This window comes from Salvelinus namaycush, unplaced genomic scaffold (assembly GCF_016432855.1).
Source record: "Salvelinus namaycush isolate Seneca unplaced genomic scaffold, SaNama_1.0 Scaffold151, whole genome shotgun sequence".
Classification (NCBI taxonomy): domain Eukaryota; kingdom Metazoa; phylum Chordata; class Actinopteri; order Salmoniformes; family Salmonidae; genus Salvelinus; species Salvelinus namaycush.
In genome coordinates, this window is record NW_024058242.1 from 50,416 (window position 1) to 69,016 (window position 18,601).

Sequence of the window (18,601 nt, forward strand, 5' to 3'; positions counted from 1 at the left end):
AGAGAGAGAGAGAGAGAGAGAGAGAGAGAGAGAAGAGAAGAGAAGAGAAGAGAAGAGAAGAGAAGAGAAGAGAAGAGAAGAGAAGAGAAGAGAAGAGAAGAGAAGAGAAGAGAAGAGAAGAGAAGAGAAGAGAAGAGAAGAGAAGAGAAGAAGGAAGGAAGATGTAGGGAGAAAAAGTTTTTTGAAGCCAGAGAGAGAAAAAAGAGGGAGAGGGGAGGGCAGAGAAATCGAGAGGGAAGGAGAGAGAGAGCTTTCCTCTGATCTGACCTGTGTACTGCATGGTACTAAAGGTCTTTCTAGATGTGGATCCCCTGAGGAAGACTGTGCCTCTGCTGCTAGAGATAGCTTCAGGCCACGCTGTAGCCTGCGGGAGGCTGGGAGATAAAACTGAGGAAGTGTGTGTGTGTGTGTTTTTACAGTATGTGTTTATACAAAGTTTTTTTGGGATGATATTTAAGCAGGAAATTGCAACGCATATCAGAAACTCCCGGAATAGCTGGGTGAGGGAGGACTGGAGAGTACAGGAGGGAGCGCAGGAGGGCTGGGGGGAAAGGAGAGTACAGGAGGGATGGGGAGGAAAGGGGAGTACAGGAGGGGGTGCAGGAGGGATGGGGAGGACGGGAGAGTACAGGAGGGATGGGGAGGACGGGAGAGACGGGAGGGACAGGGAGGACAGGGGGAGTATGGCTCTCTCCTGGTTCCCATCTCTCAGTCTGTTGGCAGCTCATCAGAGGCCAGGAGATAAGGATGCACACATGCTTTGCGTTCAGTGTGCTCGCTGAGGTTTACACAGAGACAGCTGGCTGGCTGGCTGGCTGCAGGGAGGAGAACAGCCACTTTAGAGGACCTCAGTCTCCTAGTCGTCCTTCCAGCCTTCCAGCCTTCAGCTGCTGGTGTGCTTCCAATTGGACACTAGTATTATTTCACCATGCTTCAAGCACTTCCTGGTTCATTGACTTCTCAAAGGGGCTATATTAGCAAGACTATTATCACCTCAACAGTTTACAGTAATAGTTTGAGCTGCCTTCTGAGTTGAGATCAGCACTGTGCCAAGTGCAAAAAAGTACCATAAACCTAATAATCTGGCAGTGTGATTTCATTTGAAATCTTTCTTCAACAATCTGTGTTAGTTATGAGGAGATTACTTAACTAGAGTTTAGTAAACTGAACAATGCATAAATAGTTGGCTCTTTATAACACACATTGTTTCACATTGTTTCATTTGAAGTCGTGTATGGTAAATGTTGCACTTTTAATTTGCAATAAAAACATTTGCATTCAGACTTTTGTCATTGGGAGACTTGTACAAAAATACTAGTTAAGACCAAGAACCTCCGGTCAGAATAACGCCTCTTTTTAGTTGATAAAAACAGTTATTTGAACAGCTACATATCTCTGTGTCCCCAACATACCCCCGTGTGAGAGTAGATGAGCCACAGGAAGGGAGAGAATGACGGGGATGTTAAGCTGCATGTTGTCTAGCGACGATGTCCTTGACATTTATTCTGCTCCTGTCATTTCCCATGAAGCAGCCGTCTCTAACCCACTCAAATGAGCGAGCTAATTTGGCTCTGTGTCAATTTTAGCGCTTAGTCATTGTTTGTGGATCAGGCAGGCGTGTTGCCCTTTTCAACGGGAGCTATCGCTGTCTCCGTGACAACCCATTACCACCTAATTAGTATTTGGGATTAATTGGCCATCTTGTTAACTGTAACCTCTAAATGTTATGATAAAGCCACAGAGCAATTAAAACGAGTGGGAAGAGGAATTAATGTGGGACAAACAACAAGATGGGGGGAAGAATGGGTAGAGTTGATGGTCACTGGTCTACTGGATTGAAGTCAGAGGAAGTCGGACCTGAAAACTGCTGGATTCGCAGGTCAAGACGACAGAAGCCTTGTAGTGGTGGACTTGGCCAGCCAACTGAGCACACTAGCTGACGTTAGCACCATGTAGGGACGCTGTTAGCAAAACCAACACTACCCCCACTACCAACCACTGGCCTCCTATTGGAGTAATCACAAAGGGTAAGTACTTTAGCCTAAAACACAGATGGACAGGACCATAACCTTTCGTTTTTTGGCACTGCACATTCTGTGCTCACTCTGACCTACAAAGAATGAATTACTACGGGCATCCCAAGAATTAGCTCCCACTGAGACGGCTGAAACAGCTGCTGTTTTCAGTTAAAGGTGATTTGTTCGAGTTTTGAGAGTGGAAAACGTTTTGATGAAACAGGCTCTGCTGTCAAGTAGCTGTTTAATGAAGATGAGAATGCCACCTCGTGCTTCTCTAATTTGTGAATCAATGTTCGACCTGGACGGTATAGCAGAGAAGAGAAGGACATCAGTCAGATAAGAGGACATTAAGTAAACCAACCCTAAAAATAGTTTAAAAATATGTAAAAAACCCCAGGTCAGGCTGTAATCTAATCTGACATAATACAATCTGAACTAATCCCAGGGGATCATAGCAACACATACTGTACAGTGTTAAAGAAAGTCTACACCCCCTTGGATCTTTTCACAATTTATTATGTTACAAAAGTGGGATTGAAATGGATTTCATTGTCATTGTGGTCAATAGTCTACACAAAATACTATGTAATGTAAAAATGGATGAATAATTTGAATATTTTTAAAAGATTAAAGATAGAATAAAACACTAATATAACTTGATAGGATAAATATTCACCCCCATGAGTCAATACACGTTAGAAACACCTTTAGCAGCGATTACAGCTGTGAGTGTTCTTGGGTAGGTCTCATAAGAGCTTTGCATACCTGTATTGTGCAATATTTGCCAATTATTATTTTCAAAATTCTTCAAGCTCTGTCAAGGTGTTAGGGATCATGGCTAGAGAGCAATTTTCAAGTCTTGCAATAGATTTCCAAGCAGATTTAAGTCTAAACTGTAACCTGGCCACTCAGGAACATTCACTGTCTTATTGGTAAGCAACTCCAGTGTAGACTTGGCCTTGTGTTGTAGGTTATTGTTCTGCTGAAAGGTGAATTCCTCTCTCAGTGTCTGGTGTAAAGCAGACTGAAGCAGGTTTTCCTCTATTTTGCCTGTGCTTAGCTCCATCCCGTTTCTTTTCATCCTGAAAAACTCCCCAGTCTTTGCCAATGTTAAGCATACCCCTACCATGATGAAGCCACCACCATGCTTTTCACATGTGAGGAGAATAACGTTATTTCAACCCCACATGTGAATCTGTAATTCCTCATGTGAAATTGATATTTGTGGATTTTTTTTTTTTTTACATGTTATCCTGCAAATAGACACTTTTCCTAATTTTCCTTTCAACACAGTTTTCATCACACCCTTTTCTTTCCATCCCTCCATCCCTCTCACTTTGAACACAGCATCACTGAGGGCCCCCGGTCCCACAACAGGGCTTCTGATGGCTGCTGTCATCCATCCTAAAGGCTCTTCCCACGCAGGTGCAGGTCTGATCCAGCGGCTGCATGCCTACACCATTAAGATCACGGTCCCAACCTGTCTTTGTTCTCCTGTCTTTCCATGTCATCTCTCTTCTTTTTCATCCTCTCATGTGCCAAAGAGTTGAATTATTTCCTGATTAATTCTCTTCTTCCATCATTTTGTATACCTTACTTTTCTCCCGATCTGTACTAATGTGTTAGTAATGGAATGCTGAGTGAGCGTTCTTTACCCGTTATCATCAGCCCATTCTTTATTATACTATACCAACACCATGTCTTCTTTCTCACAACCATCTGGGAAATCAAATTATTGCAGACCAAAGTGTTATTGAGCTGGATTTTGTTCAGTGCAATGTGATTTCTGTGAGTCCATTTTGCGTTCATTTCTCAAGGGTGTGAGGAAGGCTTTCGGCTTTGTGTGAGGAAGGCTTTGGGCTTGGTGTGAGGAAGGCTTTGGGCTTGGTGGAAGGGAGGCTTTGGGCTTGGTGGGAGGAAGGCTTTGGGCTTGGTGGAAGGGAGGCTTTGGGCTTGGTGGAAGGAAGGCTTTGGGCTTGGTGTGAGGAAGGCTTTGGGCTTGGTGTGAGGAAGGCTTTGGGCTTGGTGGAAGGGAGGCTTTGGGCTTGGTGGAAGGGAGGCTTTGGGCTTGGTGGAAGGAAGGCTTTGGGCTTGGTGGAAGGGAGGCTTTGGGCTTGGTGTGAGGAAGGCTTTGGGCTTGGTGTGAGGAAGGCTTTGGGCTTGGTGTGAGGAAGGCTTTGGGCTTGGTGTGAGGAAGGCTTTGGGCTTGGTGTGAGGAAGGCTTTGGGCTTGGTGGAAGGGAGGCTTTGGGCTTGGTGGAAGGAAGGCTTTGGGCTTGGTGTGAGGAAGGCTTTGGGCTTGGTGTGAGGAAGGCTTTGGGCTTGGTGTGAGGGAGGCTTTGGGCTTGGTGGAAGGGAGGCTTTGGGCTTGGTGGAAGGGAGGCTTTGGGCTTGGTGGAAGGGAGGCTTTGGGCTTGGTGGAAGGGAGGCTTTGGGATTGGTGTGAGGAAGGCTTTGGGCTTGGTGGAAGGAAGGCTTTGGGCTTGGTGGAAGGTAGGCTTTGGGATTGGTTTGAGGAAGGCTTTGGGCTTGGTGGAAGGGAGGCTTTGGGCTTGGTGGAAGGAAGGCTTTGGGCTTGGTGTGAGGAAGGCTTTGGGCTTGGTGGAAGGGAGGCTTTGGGCTTGGTGGAAGGGAGGCTTTGGGCTTGGTGTGAGGAAGGCTTTGGGCTTGGTGTGAGGAAGGCTTTGGGCTTGGTGGAAGGGAGGCTTTGGGCTTGGTGTGAGGAAGGCTTTGGGCTTGGTGGAAGGGAGGCTTTGGGCTTGGTGGAAGGGAGGCTTTGGGCTTGGTGTGAGGAAGGCTTTGGGCTTGGTGGAAGGGAGGCTTTGGGCTTGGTGGAAGGGAGGCTTTGGGCTTGGTGGAAGGGAGGCTTTGGGCTTGGTGGAAGGGAGGCTTTGGGCTTGGTGTGAGGAAGGCTTTGGGCTTGGTGGGAGGGAGGCTTTGGGCTTGGTGGGAGGGAGGCTTTGGGCTTGGTGGGAGGGAGGCTTTGGGCTTGGTGGAAGGGAGGCTTTGGGCTTGGTGGAAGGGAGGCTTTGGGCTTGGTGTGAGGATGGCTTTGGGCTTGGTGGAAAGTAGGCTTTGGGATTGGTGGAAGGGAGGCTTTGGGATTGGTGGAAGGGAGGCTTTGGGCTTGGTGTGAGGAAGGCTTTGGGCTTGGTGGAAGGGAGGCTTTGGGATTGGTGTGAGGAAGGCTTTGGGCTTGGTGTGAGGAAGGCTTTGGGCTTGGTGGAAGGGAGGCTTTGGGCTTGGTGGAAGGGAGGCTTTGGGCTTGGTGGAAGGGAGGCTTTGGGCTTGGTGTGAGGAAGGCTTTGGGCTTGGTGGAAGGTAGGCTTTGGGATTGGTGGAAGGGAGGCTTTGGGATTGGTGGAAGGGAGGCTTTGGGCTTGGTGGAAGGGAGGCTTTGGGATTGGTGTGAGGAAGGCTTTGGGATTGGTGTGAGGAAGGTTTTGGGCTTGGTGGAAGGGAGGCTTTGGGCTTGGTGGAAGGGAGGCTTTGGGCTTGGTGTGAGGAAGGCTTTGGGCTTGGTGGAAGGGAGGCTTTGGGATTTGTGGAAGGGAGGCTTTGGGATTGGTGGAAGGGAGGCTTTGGGATTGGTGGAAGGAAGGCTTTGGGCTTGGTGGAAGGGAGGCTTTGGGATTGGTGGGAGGGAGGCTTTGGGCTTGGTGGAAGGGAGGCTTTGGGCTTGGTGTGAGGAAGGTTTTGGGCTTGGTGGAAGGAAAGCAGGGGGCACTTGACTTGTGCTGACTTTAAATAGAGGAGGTGTAGAAGTATCCACAAGATAACTACAGCACACAGATCTAGCAGGACACTGGCTGACTACTTTCAAAGTTTTCAGCCAACTCCTGTCTGCAATAAAGTATAGGTTGAATACTCAGGCCTTTGGAGAAAGAGAGTGAAGACAATACGGGGACTAGTTATACACATCTATGTGGAGAAGTTAAAGACCTCAAAGAAATTGAACGTTGGTTTAAGTTGTGATGCTTCTTAACTTGAAGGTACAAAGGTCATATTAGATTGTGGGAAACACCATTTCTATCCCATTATTACCATGTATAGTCAATCATATGCATTTCAATTTGATTATCAGCTAAGGCTAAGAATCATCTCATTGCTTTTCTGTAAATTTGTTTCTCCTCATTCAAACCATTGTAATAGTTTTATTACACACAGTATTTTCACGTTGCCTACCTTGCCCCCTGTTGTTCATTTGATAGCACCATAGTCCATTCAAGTAATGGGCTCCTGAGTGGCGCAGTGGTCTAAGGCACTGCATCTCAGTGTTCCAAGGTGTCAATATAGACACTGGTTCAATTCCAGGCTATATCACAACCAGCTGTGATTGGGAGTCCCATAGGGCGGTGCACAATTGGCCCGGGGTAGGCTGTCATTGTAAATATGATTTTTTTCATAACTGACTTGCCTGGTTAAATAAAATGTAAAGTATTGATGATATACTGGGATTACATCTCCATAGCCGTTCAGCAGGCCTGTTCTATGTACTTGGTTCTACATAGCCTGACTAAACCAGACTTAATGCTATGCCCGCCATTATTTAATCAGGCTAGAAGCTTACTACAGTGGTTCTTATACCTCTCCCCGGGTACCCCCAGCCGGTCCAAATCTCTCCTCAGGGACCCCCAACCGGTCCAAATCTCTCCGCAGGGACCCCCAGCAGGTCCAAATCTCTCCTCAGGGACCCCCAGCCGGTCCAAACATCTCCTCTGGGACCCCCAGCCGGTCCAAACATCTCCTCGGGGACCCCCAACCGGTCCAAACATCTCCTCAGGGACCCCCAGCCGGTCCAAATCTCTCCGCAGGGACCCCCAACCGGTCCAAATCTCTCCGCAGGGAACCCCAGCCGGTCCAAATCTCTCCTCTGGGACCCCCAGCCGGTCCAAATCTCTCCTCAGGGACCCCCAGCAGGTCCAAATCTCTCCTCAGGGACCCCCAGCAGGTCCAAATCTCTCCTCAGGGACCCCCATCCGGTCCAAACATCTCCTCAGGGACCCTCAGCCGTTCCAAACATCTCCTCAGGGACCCCCAGCCGGTCCAAACATCTCCTCAGGGACCCTCAGCCGGTCCAAACATCTCCTCAGGGACCCCCATCCGGTCCAAACATCTCCTCTGGGACCCCCAGCCGGTCCAAACATCTCCTCGGGGACCCCCAACCGGTCCAAACATCTCCTCAGGGACCCCCAGCCGGTCCAAACATCTCCTCAGGGACCCTCAGCCGGTCCAAACATCTCCTCAGGGACCCCCAGCCGGTCCAAACATCTCCTCAGGGACCCTCAGCCGGTCCAAACATCTCCTCAGGGACCCCCAGCCGGTTAATGTATTTGATCTATTCTAGAACTAGCACACCTGATTCATCTTGTCAACCAATAATCAAGCCCTTGACTAGGTGAATCAATCATCAAGCCCTTGACTAGGTGAATCAATCATCAAGCCCTTGACTAGGTAAATCAATCATCAAGCCCTTGACTAGGTGAATCAATCATCAAGCCCTTGACTAGGTGAATCAATCATCAAGCCCTTGACTCATCATCAATCAGGTGAGATAGTTCAAGGCTACAACACACTTGTGAAACATCTGGGCGTTCCTGAGGAGAGGTTGGAAAACCACTGGCTTGTAGATAACAAAGAGGTCACTTTGAGGAAGTCATTTAATGGTAAAGTGGGGGCTTTCCTGGATTGCTGACAGGAAACGTGACCTCTAAAGGTTACTATCAAAGGTTACAGTCAGAATGTTGAGGGTCAGGCCAGCTAAGTATGGTAATATCCACTATAGCATTCTCCATACAATATGAGGAGGACTCTTTTATTTAATGAATTATAATGAAGTAATCACATGAGCACCAAGTGAGCAGCCTCATTTCAAAGGGTGTTAAGATTAAGTGGAACAAGCTGAAATGTCTTACATTCACAATGAGCTGCATTGACTTATGTGGGGATACGTCTGTTATTGCAAACATTAAATTCACATATCGAGTACGTTTCTCAGTGTTATGCACTTACTGTTTAAAATTAAATTGTTTCGCCATGGTGGTAATTCCTGTATATTAACAATAATATACCATGTCAAGATTTCATTCTAGCTAAATTATACAAGTTCATGCTGGTTTAGGGAAATAAAATGGCTTGATAGAAAATATGATTTAGGTAATGTCCTGCTGGCGAAGTATCCATGCCGACAGCTGTAACAGACTGATCCAACACTTTAGGCTTCACACAGTGATTCTAATCACAACAGCAAGATTAGATCTCAGAGTTCCTGCTGTGAGTATCTTAACTGACAGAGATGGAGAGAGGTGTGTGTGGAGGGGATGGGGAGAGATAGTTGGGGAAGAGAGAGGGTGGCAACTGTCGAGAGTCGTGGGGGAGAGATGCAAGAGACAGAGGGAGATAAAGAGAGGCATTACCATTACAGACATGCCCCCACATTATCACAACATCACATCCACGTCCTGTTCGACATTTAAACCATGATGCATGTTAATAACAAATACAAACAAGTGTGAGTATGTATGAGGTGGGGAGACAGTCTGGAATGGCCAAGTCTACAGAATAGGCTTACCCACCCAATAAACAAACGTCAAGGTAGTCTAGGTCTATTAATAGGTCTATGCATAAAGTCTTGAATAAAAAAACTGAAGACGTACACTACCAGGTCAACAGTTTGGACACACCTACTCATTCCAGGGTTTTTCTTTATTTTTACTATTTTTAAAATTGTAGAATAACAGTGAAGACATCAAAACTGTGAAATAACACATATGGAATCACATAGTAACCAAAAGAGGGTTAAACAAATCAAAATATATGTTATATTGTCACGACTTCCGCCGAAGTTGGTGCCTCTCCTTGTTCGGGCGGCGTTCGGCGGTCGACGTCACCGGCTTTCTAGCCTCCACCGATCTACATTTATTTTTCCATTTGTTTTGTCTTGATTGTACACACCTGGTTCCCATTACATTTGAATTGTTTCCCTATTTAACCCTCTGGAGCCATCATGGTTTTGTGTGTTTATTGTTGTCAGTTGTCTCGTTTATGTGATTCTGGATTTTTGTTCTCCTTGTTGGAAGATTATTTTTGAGTAAAGTTACTATTATTACTCATCCCTGTGTCCTGCGCCTGACTCCGCCTTGCCCACATCACCTAGACGCTGACATATATTTGAGATTCTTCAAAATAGCCACCCTTTGTCTTGATGACAGTTTTGCACATGCATTCTCTCAACCAAGAACCCCATTGTGGTCACTTGGCTATAACCAAGGTTGGGCCAAGGCATGATGATTCACTTGGCTATAACCAAGGTGGGCCAAGGCATGATGATTCACTTGGCTATAACCAAGGTGGGCCAAGGCCTGACGAGTCACTTGGCTATAACCAAGGTGGGCCAAGGCATGATGATTCACTTGGCTATAACCAAGGTGGGCCAAGGCCTGACGAGTCACTTGGCTATAACCAAGGTGGGCCAAGGCCTGACGAGTCACTTGGCTATAACCAAGGTGGGCCAAGGATTGACGAGTCACTTGGCTATAACCAAGGTGGGCCAAGGCCTGACGAGTCACTTGGCTATAACCAAGGTGGGCCAAGGCCTGCGAGTCACTTGGCTATAACCAAGGTGGGCCAAGGCCTGACGAGTCACTTGGCTATAACCAAGGTGGGCCAAGGCCTGCGAGTCACTTGGCTATAACCAAGGTGGGCCAAGGCCTGCGAGTCACTTGGCTATAACCAAGGTGGGCCAAGGCCTGATTAGTTATTTGGCCTGTTCAAGTGATGCAAAAGAGGCACCAGCTCTCATACACACTTAGACCTTGATTGAAATCCCAATCCCAGCGCAGTCCCCCTTTAATAATGAATAACTTCTGAATTCATTACCTTCGGAAATGTGTCAAATCAAATCAAATTTTATTTTTCACATTCTTCGTAAACACGTCTACACAATAGACTAACGGTGAAATGCTTACTTACCTGCCCTTCCCATCAATGCGGAGAGAAAAAACATAGAAAAATAGAAAAATATTAACACAAGAAATAAAATACACAAAGAGTAACGATAACTTGGCTATATACACGGCAGTGGCGGTCGGTTCCATTTAAGACGAGGGAGGATTAAAAAAAATTATGAGCATGGACTTACTTCTATTACAGCATATTGCATGACTGTCATTCATATTCCATTCACCCAGTTCAATGTAACAGCGAAAGGGTTAAGCTACTACATAATACTTACATTTGTCCTATACCCATCATGAGGCTGCCACAACCTGGCCTATGAAAGAAAGTTTACAACGTAGGTGCACACATGTCGAGAGAGATATTTGAGGTGACAGACACACAGTAACACATTCAATACCGCCTTGCACACTCTTGCCTGCATCTCGCTGATCTAGGGTGTTATCATTAGTCCAGCAGTTGTAAACAAGAGTTTCTATTGGACGAATTCAGGTATGTTTATCACCGTTTTGTTTGCTTCCGTTTAAGAAACGGTGGAATGAAAACACCCCTGATCACACGTCAACAGAGTTCACTTTCATAGCAGCCATGTTGTAGTCCTTCTTACATCTATGGTCTCTCCTCCTGTCACCTTTCCCTTTGCTTGTGGACAACACATCAGCTGTAATGTGACCAGGCGAAAAAAAACTTTCCAAGCCAAACCATATCATAACCACGACACATAGCCTACATCATTGTCCCCATATTAGCTAAAGCAATGTCATAGTCAACATAGCTATATATAACTAACACGTTAGTAAACACGCTACAATCATGCAGTAACGTTACAGTATACAGTCAGTAAGAAGTTTGGCACTAACACCGGCGGGCCGCGGAGTGTTTGAGTAAGCTAAACTAGCTAGCTGCATTTGCTAACTAAGTAAGTGAAACTGAAAGTAAAAAAAAATTTGGGGACAAAATCTCTCTATCTCTTTCTTGCTTCTCCTTTATTTTGGAAGAAATTCAATTGTTCAAAATTGTTCATATATTCTCTTTCTCTCTCTTTGAGTCAACTACTCATCACATTTTATGCACTGCTGTGCTAGCTGTAGCTTATGCTTTCAGTACTAGATTGATTCTCTGATATTTTGATTGGGTGGACAACATGTCAGTTCATGCTGCAAGAGCTCTGACAGGTTGGAGGACGTCCTCCGGAAGTTGTCATAATTACTGTGTAAGTCTATGGAAGGGGGTGAGAACCATGAGCCTTCTAGGTTTTGTATTGAAGTCAATGTACCAGCTAGCTGTCCTCCGGCTACACCATGGTGCTACAGAGTTCTGTTGATGCTATCGTAGATCTAATCAATTATTTGGTGACGTGAACATATTTAGTATAGTTTTAGCTAAAAATGTAAACTTTTTTAATGTTTTACCATTTTTATTTTCATGAAAGATGGTCCAACCGTCCAACCGTACAGAGTACAGAGTCGATGAGCAGGGGATAAGGGACGGGGATAAAGTAACTAGGCAACAGGATAGATAATAAACAGTACCAGCAGCGTATGTGATGAGTCAAAAGAGTTAGTGCAAAAAGGATCAATGCAGCGAGTTAAATAATTAACCAATAGCTACTAATAACTAACTATTTAGCAGTCTATGGCTTGGGGGTAGAAGCTCTTTAGGGTCCTGTTGGTGGCAGACTTGCTACATCGGTACTGCTTGCCGTGCAGTAGCAGAGTGAACAGTCTATGACTTGGGTGGCTTGAGTCTTTGAACATGTTTAGGGCCTTCCTCTGACATCGCCTGGTATAGAGGTCCTGTATGGCAGGGAGCTTGGCCCCAGTGATATACTGGGCTGTATGCATTACCCTCTGTAGTGCCTTGCGGTCAGATGCCAAGCAGTTGCCAAACCAAGTGGTGATGTAGGAACAGGCGTGGTCGTCCCTTCTTCACGACTGTGTTGGTGTGTGCAGACGATTGCTCCGAGACTGCCGCGCAGCTCCCAGGGGACTGTAGCGCAGAATAAATAGCCCCCATGGAGAAAAACATGTGATTGAACCATCAACTTTCTAGAGCAGTGGTCACCAACCGGTCGATCGTGATCGTCGATCCCCAAACATTTCTGTAAAAAACTCAACGATAAAGCTTTGTGTTCCTATTGTTTTTATTAGTCTCGGTTGGCGGTATGTGCACCTGATTCAGCTGCCCTTCGCGCAAGGTAGGCCAACTGTTGCCATTTTGAAACATTTCATGTGTCTGAAGGTATAAACTCTGTCTTCCCAGTGGGCCCAGAGAGCAAATCAAGTGCACTATAGCTCAGATTACCGTGTCTGTAGTAACGTAGCAGGCATACAAGAACGTAATAGCGAAGTTGATACTGTGAGATTTCAAAACGTTGAAAACCATGACTAGAGAGAACTGTCAACGAATACAGCAAAGAGCTACTCAGCACTGTCAATACTTTGTATTCAACACTTTTATAAGCCATAACACGGGCGTTCTTCCTATTTCCACTGAGTGCTACAACAAGCACTGCAGCAGTAATGAATGAGTAGCAAAGTCTATAGGCTTGCCTTCTTGTTATTTTTAGCAGTTTGGGTATGTTTTTACGTCAAGGAATATTTCACTTTCTCTGTTCAGGAGAGAAGGAACGACATGAATTTATGCATGAGGCAGAAATAATGCGGTGCGACTTGAGTTCCGCCATCAGCAGTAACATGGTGTCTCTTTTTGGTCAGTGTCAGTGGAGGGAAGGGAGAGCGGAGGGATGTTGAGAGGCGACCCTCAGTCTGCTGCTCTCTCCCTCCACTGAGACTGACCATCGGATGCAGGCACCATCAGCCCAGTGACATTTCTTTTTTAAAAGCAAATGATTTAAATGTATGATCACTCAGCTGTGATCAAGTAATACAACAAACGGATCTATTACCGGTCTGATCATATAGCCTACCTCAAATGTAAAAATGGCCTGAACAACAATATAAGATAATAACTTACTGCACAAACCTCATTGCTTCAGTACTGTTTTCAATTAGTTCATGTGCATAGGCTTTGTAAGTCGTGTTAAAAGAAAATCTGAGCAGTAAATCTCAGCTTGCATTTTGACTCAGAAAGTGATCTTGACTCGGAAAAGGTTGGTGACCATTGTTCTAGAGCTTTCCCTGTTAACACTATCAACATGTCCCTTTACTGTGGCAATTGTCATCGAATCAATACACTATTAACCACTTTCAATGTAACATACCGAAACAAATTAACTATGCAAGAGATTTTGTTGTAGCATTGGAGTAGGATTCTATTGCATTGACATGCACAACTCAGCCCGTACTCTACACATACCGGTGCAGCGTAACCAGAGCTGCAGTAGGCATATATGCAAATAGACCCTTGCCATATATGGATCTATGCCATTTACTTTGAACTGGACTGTGTTTACAGCATTAGCAGTCGTGAGTAGATGCATTGTTTTGAGATTAAAGCCAGAGCTGCATGTAGCCACATGTGCACATTTTGTTCATATCTGTTGCTAGTTAATGAGATATTAGCCCAGTTAAAGATCATTTGTAGTCAGCAATAGGGGAGTGTCTCACAACCTGTCTCCCAACCTCAAAGTTTCTGGAATATGAGCTACACTAGCACAGTCCTCCCCGGAACCCTCATGATGCTCAGCACAAAATTGCCGCCCTAATTGGAAATGATTGTTGACAGAAGCTGGAGTCATGGAGCCACTTAATGGTGTAGGCAGGCAGCCGCTGGATCAGAGTTTGAACATCTACTGTACCTGCATGGAAAGAGCCTTTAAGATGGATGACAGCAGCCAGCAGAAGCCCTGTTGTGGGACCGGGGGCCCACAGTGATGCTGTGCTCAAAGTGTAGCTGGGAGGGAATGAGAGATAGAAGGAGGGGAGCTCTGATGAAAGGAAAAGAATGAAAGAGGTAGTGTCGCTTTTCTCTAATGGAAGAAAGTGGATGGAAGGCGCTAGAGTGGTGTCAGCTCGGCTGCTGTGGTGAGAAACATTTTGAAATAGGTTTGAAGTGTGTTATGTGATGTGGTCTCGTTGAACATGGCAAAAGGCCAGAGTTGGGTTGGAGACTAATACAAGTAGCATGTAGAAAGGAAGATATTATATAGCAGGGTGATACAGTGCCTTGCAAAAGTATTCATCTCCCTTTGCGTTGTTTCCTATTTTGTAACATTACAACCTGTAATTTAAATGGATTTTATTTGGATTTCATGTAATGGACATACACAAAATAGTCCAAATTGGTGAAGTGAAATGAAAAAAATAACTTTTTTCGAAAATTCTAAAAGAAAATTAACGGAAAAGTGGTACGTGCATATGTATTCACCCCCTTTGCTATGAAGCCCCTAAATAAGATCTGGTGCAACCAATTACCTTCAGAAGTCACATAATTAGTTAAATAAAGTCCACCTGTGTGCAATCTAAGTGTCACATGATCTCATACCTGTTCTGAAAGGCCCCAGAGTCTGCAACACCATTAAGCAAGTGGCACCGCCAAGCAAGTGGCACCATGAAGACCAAGGAGCTCTCCAAACAGGTCAGGGACAAAGTTGTGGAGAAATACAGATCAGGGGTATAAAAAAAATCTGAAACTTTGAACATCCCACGGAGCACCATTAAATTCATTAGTAAAAAATGCAAAGAATATGGCACAACAACAAACATGCCAAGAGGGCCGCCCACCAAAATTCACAGACCAGGCAACGAGTGCATTAATCAGAGAGGCAACAAAAAGATCAAGATAACCCTGAGGGAGCTGCAAAGCTCCACAGCGGAGATTGGAGTATCTGTCCATAGGACCACTTTAAGCCGTACACCCCACAGAGCTGGGATTTGTGGAAGAGTGGCCAGAAAAAAAGCCATTGCTTAATTAAAGAGAAAATAAGTAAACACATTTGGTGTTCGCCCAAAGGCATGTGGGAGACTCCCCAAACATATGGGAGAAGGTACTCTGGTCAGATGAGACTAAAATGTAGCTTTTTGGCCATCAAGGGAAATGCTATGTCTGGCGCAAACCCAACATCTCTCATCACCCCGAGAACACCATCCCCACAGTGAAGCATGGTGGTGGCTACATCATGCTGTGGGGATGTTTTTCATCGGCAGGAACTGGGAAACTGGTTAGAATTTAAGAAATTATGGATGGCGCTAAATACAGGGAAATCTTTGAGGGAAACCTGTTTCAGTCTTCCAGAGATTTGAGACTGGAACGGGGTTCCCCTTCCAGCAGGACAATGACCCTAAGCATACTGCTAATGCAACACTCGGGTGGTTTAAGGGAAAACATTTAAATGTCTTGAAATGGCCTAGTCAAAGCACATACCTCAATCCAAATGAGAATCTGTGGTATGACTTAAAGATTGCTGTACACCAGCAGTTTGAAGGAGCTGAAGCAGTTTTGCCTTGAAGAATGGGCAAAAATCCCAGTGGCTAGATGTGCCAAGCTTATAGAGACATACCCCAAGAGACTTGCAGCTGTAATTGCTGCAAAAGGTGGCTCTACAAAGTATTGACTTTGGGGGGTTGAAAAGTTATACATGCTCAAATTTTCAGTGTTTTTGTCTTATTTCTTGTTTGTTTCACAATAAAAAATATTTTGCATCTTCAAAATGGTTGGCATGTTGTGTACATCAAATAACACAAACCCCCCCAAAAATCTATTTTAATTCCAAGTTGTAAAGCAACAAAATAGGAAAAATGCAAAGGGGGGTGAATACTTTCGCAAGCCACTGTACTTTCAATTCCCCATCCATGGGGAGACAACAAGATCTAACTGTCAACATCTTATTCTGCCCAGTGTCAGTAGCCTGTCATCTCAACATCTTATTCTGCCCAGTGTCAGTATCTTCTCATCTCAACATCTTACTCTGCCCAGTGTCAGTATCTTCTCATCTCAACATCTTACTCTGCCCAGTGTCAGTATCTTCTCATCTCAACATCTTATTCTGCCCAGTGTCAGTATCTTCTCATCTCAACATCTTACTCTGCCCAGTGTCAGTATCTTCTCATCTCAACATCTTACTCTGCCCAGTGTCAGTATCTTCTCATCTCAACATCTTACTCTGCCCATTGTCAGTATCTTCTCATATCAACATCTTACTCTGCCCAGTGTCAGTATCTTCTCATCTCAACATCTTACTCTGCTCAGTGTCAGTATCTTCTCATATCAACATCTTACTCTGCCCAGTGTCAGTATCTTCTCATATCAACATCTTACTCTGCCCAGTGTCAGTATCTTCTCATCTCAACATCTTACTCTGCCCAGTGTCAGTATCTTCTCATCTCAACATCTTACTCTGCCCAGTGTCAGTAGCCTCTGATCTCAACATCTTACTCTGCCCAGTGTCAGTATCTTCTCATATCAACATCTTACTCTGCCCAGTGTCAGTATCTTCTCATCTCAACATCTTACTCTGCCCAGTGTCAGTAGCCTCTGATCTCAACATCTTACTCTGCCCAGTGTCAGTATCTTCTCATATCAACATCTTACTCTGCCCAGTGTCAGTATCTTCTCATCTCAACATCTTACTCTGCCCAGTGTCAGTATCTTCTCATCTCAATATCTTACTCTGCCCGTTGTCAGTATCTTCTCATCTCAACATCTTACTCTGCCCAGTGTCAGTAGCCTGTCATCTCAACATCTTACTCTGCTCAGTGTCAGTATCTTCTCATCTCAACATCTTACTCTGCCCAGTGTCAGTATCTTCTCATCTCAACATCTTACTCTGCTCAGTGTCAGTATCTTCTCATCTCAACATCTTACTCTGCCCAGTGTCAGTATCTTCTCATCTCAAGTAGCTGAAAGATGATAGATACTATATATAATGTTCCAAAAATATATCTTGCTGTCAGTTCCTAAGATTGGCTTTGAATTACATTTTGATTCACACTTCAAAGCAGATAATCCTCCCAGAAATCCTCATTGTCCTAAATCTTTAGGTCTTCTTTGTGTGCCTTTCTGTCATCCTGAATCCTCTTCTTTTCCGCTGAACAGACTGAGGAGTGTTGAGGCCGTACTCAACACCAGTAAGCTCTTCACATGAACCAGATTGTGTCATGTAATGGAAGAAAATATCCCTCATTGATATCTTTACTATATTTCAATGTATTCTCAACTAAAGATGAATTAGAGACGTGCTACATTTGAACTATCTGAAAGATATCACTATCCTGGTTCTGGATTTGTTTGTGCTGTCTTGCCTACTCTGATAGTTATGCCAAACAGGAGAGCACTCAGAGATCTGGGGCCAGGCTATGATGTTACCTCTATAACTGTTCAAGTGAAATGACAACCATTACTGGATTCATACCATTCGACCAGTTCGATAATATGAGCCATAAAATGTTCACCAACAAAAAAGAAAAACGATCAAAAAAAGACACTTTCCATCCTCACATTGCGATATTCTCCCAAGGTGTCAAACATGCTGTCCTCTCAGCCCTTCAATACTCCTACATACCAAACATGCTGTCCTCTCAACCCTTCAATACTCCTACATACCAAACATGCTGTCCTCTCAACCCTTCAATACTCCTACATACCAAACATGCTGTCCTCTCAGCCCTTCAATACTCCTACATACCAAACATGCTGTCCTCTCAGCCCTTCAATACTCCTACATACCAAACATGCTGTCCTCTCAGCCCTTCAATACTCCTACATACCAAACATGCTGTCCTCTCATCCCTTCAATACTCCTACATACCAAACATGCTGTCCTCTCAGCCCTTCAATACTCCTACATACCAAACATGCTGTCCTCTCAGCCCTTCAATACGCCTACACCACAAAAATGCTGTCCTCTCAGGTCTTCAATATTCCTACACACCAAACATGCTGTCCTTTCAGCCCTCTTGGCATTCTCTCAACCAGCTTCAAGTCACCTGGAATGCTTTACCAACAGTCTTGAAGGAGTTCCCACGTATGCTGAGCACTTGTTGGCTGCTTTTCCTCCAATCTGCGGTTCAACTCATCCCAAACCATCTCAATTGGGTTGAGGTCGGGTGATTGTGGAGGCCAGGTCATCTGATGCAGCACTCCATCACTCTCCTTGGTCAAATAGCCTTTACACAGCCTAGAGGTGTGTTTTGGGTCATTGTTATGTTGAAAAACAAATTATAGTCCCACTAAGCGCAAAACAGATGGAATGGCATATCGTTGCAGAGTGGTGTGGTAGACATGCTGGTTAAGTGTGCCTTGAATTCTAATAAATCACAGACAGCTTCACCAGCAAAGCACCCCCACACCATCACACCTCCTCCTTCGTGCTTCACGGTGGGAACCACACATGCAAAGGTTATCTGTTCACCTACTCTGTGTCTCACAAAGACACAGTGGTTGGAGCCAAAAATCTCAAATTTGGACACATCAATCCAAAGGACAGATTTCCACCGGTCTAATGTCCATTGCTCATGATTCTTTGCCAAAGCAAGTCTCTTCTTCTTATTGGTGTCCTTTAGTAGTGTCCTTCAACCATGAAGGCCTGATTCATACAGTCTCCTATGAACAGTTGATGTCGAGATATTTTTTTTATTTTTACTCTGTGAATTGCAGTTAATTGCCGATATCTGAGGCTGGTAACTCTAATGAACTTATCCTCTGCAGAGGCGGTAACTCTGGGTCTTC

General features: G+C 44.9%; 1 protein-coding gene across 1 annotated transcript; it reads left to right on the top strand.

The window, feature by feature from the left end:
- Positions 1 to 6,547: 6,547 nt before the first annotated feature.
- On the top strand, positions 6,548 to 7,345 carry LOC120036906 (basic salivary proline-rich protein 3-like). The gene has a single exon (XM_038983196.1). The coding sequence runs from the start codon at positions 6,548 to 6,550 to the stop codon at positions 7,343 to 7,345; it is 798 nt and encodes a 265-aa protein (XP_038839124.1).
- Positions 7,346 to 18,601: the final 11,256 nt, after the last annotated feature.